A 13,372-nucleotide genomic window follows, 5' to 3' on the forward strand; every position below is an offset into this window, starting at 1 on the left:
AATGTAAAAATGGTAAAAGAAATACTGACAGGAGCTAGAGAGGGTGTAAGAAAAGGAGGATAAATGAGGTGTGAGATGCAAATGTACCAGGGAAAGACAGAGTAAATATAATATATATGTGACACGTAGCCAGCATGGTTGAAATAAACTGGAAAGAGGAAGACTGCTCCACTCACCAGGCTATTTATATGGGACTCTAAGCCCTCCCCTAAATCCTACCATAGGCTTATACTCCTAGTGATGAATACTAACCACACCCCCTCCAGCTTTTAACCCTTAACTTACCTAACAAAATTACATATCAAACAGGGTGCTTATCTATCCTCAAACTTATTCAAGTATTCAGATGCATTCATGTGTTTTGTTTCATAGGAGAAACCACAGAGATACCAGGATTTGATATTCGTGGATTATTACCACAACGGCTGGACAGATATTACCGTTATAATGGATCTCTCACAACCCCACCATGTTTCCAAACTGTTAACTGGACCATTTTCAACCAGACAATATCTCTGTCTGCAAAACAGGTAAGAGAGAAATAATTCTATAACCGGAGCTGGTAATGATGGGCTGAGTAACGTAGCATTTCCTATACAGCCGCAGCTACACACAGAGCATACACTGTAACGTAGCATTTCCTATACAGTCACACACAGAGCATACACTGTAACGTAGTATTTCCCATACAGTCACACACAGAGCATACACTGTAACGTAGTATTTCCCATACAGTCGCAGCTACACACAGAGCATACACTATAACGTAGCATTTCCTATACAGCTACACACTGAGCATACACTGTAATGTAGCATTTCCTATACAGTCACACACAGAGCATACACTGTAACGTAGCATTTCCTATACAGGTACAGCTGCAGTCACACACAGAGCATACACTGTAACGTAGCATTTCTTATACAGCTACACACAGAGCATACACTGCAACGTAGCATTTCCTATACAGTCGCAGCTACACACAGAGCATACACTGTAACGTAGCATTTCCTATACAGCTACACACAGAGCATACACTGTAATGTAGTATTTCCCATACAGTCGCAGCTACACACAGAGCATACACTGTAACGTAGCATTTCCTATACAGTCACACACAGAGCATACACTATAACGTAGCATTTCCTATACAGGTACAGCTGCAGTCACACACACAGAGCATACACTGTAACGTAGCATTTCCTATACAGCTACACACAGAGCATACACTGTAACGTAGTATTTCCGACACAGTCGCAGCTACACACAGAGCATACACTATAACATAGCATTTCCAATACAGTCACACACAGAGCATACACTGTAACGTAGCATTTCCTATACAGGTACAGCTTCAGTCACACACAGAGCATACACTGTAACGTAGCATTTCCTACACAGCTACACACAGAGCATACACTGCAACGTAGCATTTCCTATACAGTCGCAGCTACACACAGAGCATACACTGTAACGTAGCATTTCCTATACAGCTACACACAGAGCATACACTGTAACGTAGCATTTCCTATACAGTCGCAGCTACACACAGAGCGTACACTGTAATGTAGTATTTCCCATACAGTCGCAGCTACACACAGAGCATACACTATAATGTAGCATTTCCTATACAGTCACACACAGAGCATACACTGTAACGTAGCATTTCCTATACAGTCACACACAGAGCATACACTGTAACGTAGCATTTCCTATACAGTCACACACAGAGCATACACTGTAACGTAGCATTTCCTATACAGCTACACACAGAGCATACACTATAACGTAGTATTTCCCATGCAGTCGCAGCTACACACAGAGCATACACTGTAACGTAGTATTTCCCATACAGTCGCAGCTACACACAGAGCATACACTGAAACGTAGCATTTCCTATACAGTCGCACACAGAGCATACACTGTATCGTAGCATTTCCAATACAGTCACACACAGAGCATACACTATAATGTAGCATTTCCTATACAGGTACAGCTGCAGTCACACACAGAGCATACACTGTATCGTAGCATTTCCTATACAGTCACACACAGAGCATACACTATAATGTAGCATTTCCTATACAGCCACACACAGAGCATACACTGTAATGTAGCATTTCCTATAAAGCCACACACAGAGCATACACTGTAACGTAGTATTTCCTATACAGTCACACACAGAGCATACACTGTAACGTACCATTTCCTATACAGTCACACACAGAGCACACACTGTAACGTAGCATTTATTATACAGCCGCAGCCACACACAGAGCATACACTGTAACGTAGCATTTCCTATACAGGTACAGACAGAGCATACACTGTAACAGAGCATTTCTTATACAGCTACACACAGAGCATACACTGCAACGTAGCATTTCTTATACAGCTACACACAGAGCATACACTGCAAAGTAGCATTTCCTATACAGTCACACACAGAGCATACACTGTAACATAGCATTTCCTATACAGTCACACACAGAGCATACACTGTAACGTACCATTTCCTATACAGTCACACACAGAGCACACACTGTAACGTAGCATTTATTATACAGCCGCAGCCACACACTGAGCATACACTGTAACGTAGCATTTCCTATACAGTCGCAGCTACACACAGAGCATACACTGCAACGTAGCATTTCCTATACAGTCACACACAGAGCATACACTGTAACGTAGCATTTCCTATACAGTCGCAGCTACACACAGAGCATACACTATAACGTAGCATTTCCTATACAGTCACACACAGAGCATACACTATAACGTAGCATTTCCTATACAGCTACACACAGAGCATACACTGTAACGTAGCATTTCCTATACAGTCACACACAGAGCATACACTGTAACGTAGCATTTCCTGTACAGCCGCAGCTACACACAGAGCATACATTGTAACATAGCATTTCCTATACAGCTACACACAGAGCATATATTGTAACATAGCATTTCCTATACAGGTACAGCTGCAGTCACACACAGAGCCTACACTGTAACGTAGCATTTCCTATACAGCTGCAGTCACACACAGAACATACACTGTAACGTATCATTTCCTATACAGGTACAGCTGCAGTCACACACAGAGCATACACTGTAACGTAGCATTTCCTATACAGGTACAGCTGCAGTCACACACACAGAGCATACACTGTAACGTATCATTTCCTAAACAGGTACAGCTGCAGTCACACACAGAGCATACACTGTAACGTAGCATTTCCTATACAGATACAGCTGCAGTGACACACAGAGCATACACTGTAATGTAGCATTTCCTATATAGGTACAGCTGCAGTCACCAACACAGCATACACTGTAACGTAGCATTTCCTATACAGGTACAGCTGCAGTCACACACACAGCATACACTGTAACGTAGCATTTCCTATACAGATAAAGCTGCAGTCACACACAGAACATACACTGTAACGTAGCATTTCCTATACAGATAAAGCTGCAGTCACACACAGAACATACACTGTAACGTAGCATTTCCTATACAGATAAAGCTGCAGTCACACACAGAACATACACTGTAACGTAGCATTTCCTATACAGATAAAGCTGCAGTCACACACAGAACATACACTCTAACGTAGCATTTCCTATTCAGGTACAGCTACACAGAACATACACTGTAACGTAGCATTTCCTATACAGATAAAGCTGCAGTCACACACAGAACATACACTGTAACGTAGCATTTCCTATACAGATAAAGCTGCAGTCACACACACAGAACATACACTGTAACGTAGCATTTCCTATACAGGTACAGCTACACAGAGCATACACTGTAACGTAGCATTTCCTATACAGGTACAGCTGCAGTCACACACGCAAAGCATACACTGTAAAATAGCATTTCCTATACAGGTACAGTCACACACACAGAACATACACTGTAACGTAGCATTTCCTATACAGGTACAGCTGCAGTCACACACAGAGCATACACTGTAACGTAGCATTTCCTATACAGTCACACACAGAGCATACACTGTAACGTAGCATTTCCTATACAGGTACAGCTGCAATCACACACAGAGCATACACTGTAACGTAGCATTTCCTATACAGGTACAGCTGCAGTCACACACACAGAACATACACTGTAACGTACCATTTCCTATACAGGTACAGCTGCAGTCACACACAGAGCATACACTGTAACGTAGCATTTCCTATACAGGTACAGCTGCAGTCACACACAGAGCATACACTGTAATGTAGCATTTCCTATATAGGTACAGCTGCAGTCACCAACACAGCATACACTGTAACGTAGCATTTCCTATACAGGTACAGCTGCAGTCACACACACAGCATACACTGTAACGTAGCATTTCCTATACAGATAAAGCTGCAGTCACACACAGAACATACACTGTAACGTAGCATTTCCTATACAGATAAAGCTGCAGTCACACACAGAACATACACTGTAACGTAGCATTTCCTATACAGATAAAGCTGCAGTCACACACAGAACATACACTGTAACGTAGCATTTCCTATACAGATAAAGCTGCAGTCACACACACAGAACATACACTGTAACGTAGCATTTCCTATACAGGTACAGCTACACAGAGCATACACTGTAACGTAGCATTTCCTATACAGGTACAGCTGCAGTCACACACGCAAAGCATACACTGTAACGTAGCATTTCCTATACAGGTACAGTCACACACACAGAACATACACTGTAACGTAGCATTTCCTATACAGGTACAGCTGCAGTCACACACAGAGCATACACTGTAACGTAGCATTTCCTATACAGTCACACACAGAGCATACACTGTAACGTAGCATTTCCTATACAGGTACAGCTGCAATCACACACAGAGCATACACTGTAACGTAGCATTTCCTATACAGGTACAGCTGCAGTCACACACACAGAACATACACTGTAACGTACCATTTCCTATACAGGTACAGCTGCAGTCACACACAGAACATACACTGTAACGTATCATTTCCTATACAGGTACAGCTGCAGTCACACACAGAACATACACTGTAACGTAGCATTTCCTATACAGGTACAGCTGCAGTCACACACACAGGGCATACACTGTAATGTAGCATTTCCTATACAGGTACAGCTGCAGTCACACACAGAACATACACTGTAACGTAGCCTTTCCTATACAGGTACAGCTGCAGTCACACACAGAGCATACACTGTAACGTAGCATTTCCTATACAGTCACACACAGAGCATACACTGTAACGTAGCATTTCCTATACAGGTACAGCTGCAATCACACACACAGAGTATACACTATAACGTAGCATTTCCTATACAGGTACAGCTGCAGTCACACACAGAGCATACACTGTAACGTAGCATTTCCTATACAGGTACAGCTGCAGTCACACACGCAGAGCATACACTGTAATGTATCATTTCCTATACAGGTACAGCTGCAGTCACACACAGAACATACACTGTAACATAGCATTTCCTATACAGGTACAGCTGCAGTCACACACACAGAGCATACACTGTAACGTAGCATTTCCTATACAGTCGCAGCTACACACAGAGCATACACTATAATGTAGCATTTCCTATACAGTCACACACAGAGCATACACTGTAATGGAGCATTTCCTATACAGCCGCAGCTACACACAGAGCATACACTGTAATGTAGCATTTCCTATACAGTCACACACAGAGCATACACTATAACGTAGCATTTCCTATACAGTCAAACACAGAGCATACACTAACGTAGCATTTCCTATACAGTCGCAGCTACACACAGAGCATACACTGTAACGTAGCATTTCCTATACAGTCGCAGCTACACACAGAGCATACACTGTAACGTAGCATTTCCTATACCGCTACACACAGAGCATACACTGTAACGTAGCATTTCCTATACAGTCGCAGCTACACACAGAGCATACACTATAACGTAGCATTTCCTATACAGCTACACACAGAGCAAACACTGTAACGTAGTATTTCCCATACAGTCGCAGCTACACACAGAGCATACACTATAACGTAGCATTTCCTATACAGTCACACACAGAGCATACACTGTAACGTAGCATTTCCTATACAGTCGCAGTTACACACAGAGCATACACTGTAACGTAGCATTTCCTATACCGCTACACACAGAGCATACACTGTAACGTAGCATTTCCTATACAGTCGCAGCTACACACAGAGCATACACTGTAACGTAGCATTTCTTATACAGCTACACACAGAGCATACACTGCAACGTAGCATTTCCTATACAGTCGCAGCTACACACAGAGCATACACTGTAACGTAGCATTTCCTATACAGTCACACACAGAGCATACACTGTAACGTAGCATTTCCTATACAGCTACACACAGAGCATACACTATAACGTAGTATTTCCCATAGAGTCGCAGCTACACACAGAGCATACACTGTAACGTAGTATTTCCCATAGAGTCGCAGCTACACACAGAGCATACACTGTAACGTAGTATTTCCCATACAGTCGCAGCTACACACAGAGCATACACTGTAACGTAGTATTTCCCATACAGTCGCAGCTACACACAGAGCATACACTGTAACGTAGCATTTCCTATACAGTCGCACACAGAGCATACACTGTATCGTAGAATTTCCAATACAGTCACACACAGAGCATACACTATAATGTAGCATTTCCTATACAGGAACAGCTGCAGTCACACACAGAGCATACACTGTAACGGAGCATTTCCTATACAGCCGCAGCTACACACAGAGCATACACTGTAATGTAGCATTTCCTATACAGTCACACACAGAGCATACACTATAATGTAGCATTTCCTATACAGCCACACACAGAGCATACACTGTAACGTAGCATTTCCTATACAGCCACACACAGAGCATACACTATAATGTAGCATTTCCTATACAGGAACAGCTGCAGTCACACACAGAGCATACACTGTAACGGAGCATTTCCTATACAGCTGCAGCTACACAAAGAGCATACACTGTAATGTAGCATTTCCTATACAGCTACACACAGAGCATACACTGCAACGTAGCATTTCTTATACAGCTACACACAGAGCATACACTGCAACGTAGCATTTCCTATACAGTCACACACAGAGCATACACTATAACATACCATTTCCTATACAGTTACACACAGAGCACACACTGTAACGTAGCATTTACTATACAGCCGCAGCCACACACTGAGCATACACTGTAACGTAGCATTTCCTATACAGTCGCAGCTACACACAGAGCATACACTGTAACGTAGCATTTCCTATACAGTCACACACAGAGCATACACTGTAACGTAGCATTTCCTATACAGTCGCAGCTACACACAGAGCATACACTATAACGTAGCATTTCCTATACAGTCACACACAGAGCATACACTATAACGTAGCATTTCCTATACAGCTACACACAGAGCATACACTGTAATGTAGCATTTCCTATACAGTCACACACAGAGAATACACTGTAACGTAGCATTTCCTGTACAGCCGCAGCTACACACAGAGCATACACTGTAACGTAGCATTTCCTGTACAGCCGCAGCTACACACAGAGCATACATTGCAACATAGCATTTCCTATACAGCTACACACAGAGCATATATTGTAACATAGCATTTCCTATACAGGTACAGCTGCAGTCACACACAGAGCATACACTGTAACGTAGCATTTCCTATACAGCTGCAGTCACACAAAGAACATACACTGTAACGTATCATTTCCTATACAGGTACAGCTGCAGTCACACACACAGAGCATACACTGTAACGTACCATTTCCTATAAAGGTACAGCTGCAGTCACACACAGAGCATACACTGTAACGTAGCATTTCCTATACAGATACAGCTGCAGTCACACACAGAGCATACACTGTAACGTAGCATTTCCTATACAGGTACAGCTGCAGTCACACACACAGCATACACTGTAACGTAGCATTTCCTATACAGGTACAGCTGCAGTCACACACAAAGCATACACTGTAACGTAGCATTTCCTATACAGATAAAGCTGCAGTCACACACAGAACATACACTGTAACATAGCATTTCCTATACAGGTACAGCTGCAGTCACAAACACAGCATACACTGTAACGTAGCATTTCCTGTACAGGTACAGCTGCAGTCACACACACAGCATACACTGTAACGTAGCATTTCCTATACAGATAAAGCTGCAGTCACACACAGAACATACACTGTAACGTAGCATTTCCTATACAGATAAAGCTGCAGTCACACACAGAACATACACTGTAACGTATCATTTCCTATAGAGGTACAGCTGCAGTCACACACAGAGCATACACTGTAACGTAGCATTTCCTATACAGGTACAGCTGCAGTCACACACGCAAAGCATACACTGTAATGTAGCATTTACTATACAGGTACAGTCACACACACAGAACATACACTGTAACGAAGCATTTCCTATACAGGTACAGCTGCAGTCACAAACACAGCATACACTGTAACGTAGCATTTCCTATACAGGTACAGCTGCAGTCACACACACCGCATACACTGTAACGTAGCATTTCCTATACAGATAAAGCTGCAGTCACACACAGAACATACACTGTAACGTAGCATTTCCTATTCAGGTACAGCTGCAGTCACACACACAGAACATACACTGTAACGTAGCATTTCCTATACAGGTACAGCTACACAGAGCATACACTGTAACGTATCATTTCCTTTAGAGGTACAGCTGCAGTCACACACAGAACTTACACTGTCACGTAGCATTTCCTATACAGGTACAGCTGCAGTCACACACGCAAAGCATACACTGTAACGTAGCATTTCCTATACAGTCACACACAGAGCATACACTGTAACGTAGCATTTCCTATACAGGTACAGCTGCAATCACACACACAGAGCATCCACTGTAACGTAGCATTTCCTATACAGGTACAGCTGCAGTCACACACAGAGCATACACTGTAACGTAGCATTTCCTATACAGGTACAGCTGCAGTCACACACAGTGCATACACTGTAACGTAGCATTTCCTATACAGGTACAGCTGCAGTCACACACAGAGCATACAATGTAACGTAGCATTTCCTATACAGGTACAGCTGCAGTCACACACACAGGGCATACACTGTAATGTAGCATTTCCTATACAGGTACAGCTACACACACACAGAGCATACACTGTAACGTAGCCTTTCCTATACAGGTACAGCTGCAGTCACACACAGAGCATACACTGTAATGTAGCATTTCCTATACAGTCACACACAGAGCATACACTGTAACGTAGCATTTCCTATACAGTCACACACAGAGCATACACTGTAACGTAGCATTTCCTATACAGGTACAGCTGCAATCACACACACAGAGCATACACTGTAACGTAGCATTTCCTATACAGGTACAGCTGCAGTCACACACTGAGCATACACTGTAACGTAGCATTTCCTATACAGGTACAGCTGCAGTCACACACGCAGAGCATACACTGTAATGTATCATTTCCTATACAGGTACAGCTGCAGTCACACACTGAGCATACACTGTAACGTAGCATTTCCTATACAGGTACAGCTGCAGTCACACACAGAGCATACACTGTAACGTAGCATTTCCTATACAGTCACACACAGAGCATACACTGTAACGTAGTATTTCCCATACAGTCGCAGCTACACACAGAGCATACACTATAACATAGCATTTCCTATACAGTCACACACAGAGCATACACTGTAACGTAGCATTTCCTATACAGTCGCAGCTACACACAGAGCATACACTGTAATGTAGCATTTCCTATACAGTCACAGCTACACACAGAGCATACACTGTAACGTAGCATTTCCTATACAGCTACACACAGAGCATACACTGTAACGTAGCATTTCCTATACAGTCGCAGCTACACACAGAGCATACACTGTAACGTAGCATTTCCTATACAGTCGCACACAGAGCATACACTGTATCGTAGCATTTCCAATACAGTCACACACAGAGCATACACTGTAACGTAGCATTTCCTATACAGTCACAGCTACACACAGAGCATACACTGTAACGTAGCATTTCTTATACAGCTACACACAGAGCATACACTGCAACGTAGCATTTCCTATACAGTCGCAGCTACACTCAGAGCATACACTGTAACGTAGCATTTCCTATACAGTCACACACAGAGCATACACTATAACGTAGCATTTCCTATACAGGTACAGCTGCTGTCACACACAGAGCATACACTGTAACGTAGCATTTCCTATACAGCTACACACAGAGCATACACTATAACGTAGTATTTCCCATACAGTCGCAGCTACACACAGAGCATACACTGTAACGTAGTATTTCCCATACAGTCGCAGCTACACACAGAGCATACACTGTAACGTAGTATTTCCCATACAGTCGCAGCTACACACAGAGCATACACTATAATGTAGCATTTCCTATACAGCCACACACAGAGCATACACTATAATGTAGCATTTCCTATACAGGAACAGCTGCAGTCACACACAGAGCATACACTGTAACGGACCATTTCCTATACAGCTGCAGCTACACACAGAGCATACACTGTAATGTAGCATTTCCTATACAGTCACACACAGAGCATACACTATAACGTAGCATTTCCTATACAGCTACACACAGAGCATACACTGTAACGTAGCATTTCTTATACAGCTACACACAGAGCATACACTGCAACGTAGCATTTCCTATACAGTCGCAGCTACACACAGAGCATACACTGTAACGTAGTATTTCCCATACAGTCGCAGCTACACACAGAGCATACACTGTAACGTAGCATTTCCTATACAGTCACACACAGAGCATACACTGTAACGTAGCATTTCCTATACAGTCACACACAGAGCATACACTATAACGTAGCATTTCCTATACAGGTACAGCTGCTGTCACACACAGAGCATACACTGTAACGTAGCATTTCCTATACAGTCGCAGCTACACACAGAGCATACACTGTAACGTAGCATTTCTTATACAGCTACACACAGAGCATACACTGCAACGTAGCATTTCCTATACAGTCGCAGCTACACACAGAGCATACACTGTAACGTAGTATTTCCCATACAGTCGCAGCTACACACAGAGCATACACTGTAACGTAGCATTTCCTATACAGTCGCACACAGAGCATACACTGTATCGTAGCATTTCCAATACAGTCACACACAGAGCATACACTATAATGTAGCATTTCCTATACAGGTACAGCTGCAGTCACACACAGAGCATACACTGTAACGGAGCATTTCCTATACAGCCGCAGCTACACACAGAGCATACACTATAATGTAGCATTTCCTATACAGTCACACACAGAGCATACACTGTAACGTAGCATTTCCTATACAGTCGCAGCTACACACAGAGCATACACTGTAATGTAGCATTTCCTATACAGTCGCAGCTACACACAGAGCATACACTGTAACGTAGCATTTCCTATACAGCTACACACAGAGCATACACTGTAACGTAGCATTTCCTATACAGTCGCAGCTACACACAGAGCATACACTATAACGTAGCATTTCCTATACAGTCACACACAGAGCATACACTATAACGTAGCATTTCCTATACAGCTACACACAGAACATACACTATAACGTAGCATTTCCTATACAGTCACACACAGAGCATACACTGTAACGTAGCAATTCCTATACAGGTACAGACAGAGCATACACTGCAACGTAGCATTTCCTATACAGTCACACACAGAGTATACACTGTAACATAGCATTTCCTATACAGCTACACACAGAGCATACACTGCAACGTAGCATTTCCTATACAGTCACACACAGAGCATACACTGTAACATAGCATTTCCTATACAGCTACACACAGAGCATACACTGCAATGTAGCATTTCCTATACAGTCACACACAGAGCATACACTGTAACGTAGCATTTCCTATACAGTCGCAGCTACACCCAGAGCATACACTATAATGTAGCATTTCCTATACAGTCACACACAGAGCATACACTGTAACGTAGCATTTCCTATACAGCTACACACAGAGCATACACTGTAACATAGCATTTCCTATACAGTCACACACAGAGCATACACTGTAACGTAGCATTTCCTGTACAGCCGCAGCTACACACAGAGCATACACTGTAATGTAGCATTTCCTATACAGGTACAGCTGCAGTCACAAACACAGCATACACTGTAACGTAGCATTTCCTATACAGATAAAGCTGCAGTCACACACAGAACATACACTGTAACGTAGCATTTCCTATTCAGGTACAGCTGCAGTCACACACACAGAACATACACTGTAACGTAGCATTTCCTATACAGGTACAGCTGCAGTCACACACACAGAGCATACACTGTAACGTAGCATTTCCTATACAGGTACAGCTGCAGTCACACACACAGAGCATACACTGTAACGTAGCATTTCCTATACAGGTACAGTCACACACACCGAGCATCCACTGTAATGTAGCATTTCCTATACAGGTACAGCTGCAGTCACACACAGAGCATACACTGTAACGTAGCATTTCCTATACAGGTACAGCTGCAGTCACACACAGAGCATACACTGTAACATAGCATTTCCTATACAGGTACAGCTGCAGTCACACACAGAACATACACTGTAACGTAGCATTTCCTATTCAGGTACAGCTGCAGTCACACACACAGGGCATACACTGTAATGTAGCATTTCCTATTCAGGTACAGCTACACACACACAGAGCATACACTGTAACGTAACCTTTCCTATACAGGTACAGCTGCAGTCACACACAGAGCATACACTGTAACGTAGCATTTCCTATACAGTCACACACAGAGCATACACTGTAATGTAGCATTTCCTATACAGGTACAGCTGCAATCACACACACAGAGCATACACTGTAACGTAGCATTTCCTATACAGGTACAGCTGCAGTCACACACACAGAGCATACACTGTAACGTAGCATTTCCTATACAGGTACAGCTGCAATCACACACACAGAGCATACACTGTAACGTAGCATTTCCTATACAGGTACAGCTGCAGTCACACACACAGAGCATACACTGTACCTGTATAGGAAATGCTACGTTACAGTCACACACAGAGAACACACATGCCGCATACACTGTAATGTAGCATTTCCTATACAGGTACAGCTACACAGAACATACACTGTAACGTAGCATTTCCTGTACAGATACAGCTGCAGTCACACACAGAGTACACACATATAGCATACACTGTAACATAGCATTTCCTATACAGC

The 13,372-nt window shown here is 42.8% G+C and overlaps 1 protein-coding gene across 1 annotated transcript in view; it reads left to right on the forward strand.

Annotated features, from left to right (window-relative positions):
• Window positions 1–372: 372 nt before the first annotated feature.
• LOC148454026 (carbonic anhydrase 9-like) overlaps window positions 373–13,372 on the forward strand; it is a gene marked incomplete at its 5' end in the record, with an annotated part of 47,300 nt that continues 34,300 nt past the window's right edge. Inside the window, one exon of the mRNA XM_088461333.1 lies at window positions 373–530. Coding sequence (XP_088317459.1) covers window positions 373–530 — 158 coding nt within the window. The remainder of the gene's footprint in view (window positions 531–13,372) is intronic.

Source organism: Taudactylus pleione, unplaced genomic scaffold (assembly GCF_031769625.1).
Source record: "Taudactylus pleione unplaced genomic scaffold, aTauple2 ptg001034l, whole genome shotgun sequence".
NCBI lineage: Eukaryota > Metazoa > Chordata > Amphibia > Anura > Myobatrachidae > Taudactylus > Taudactylus pleione.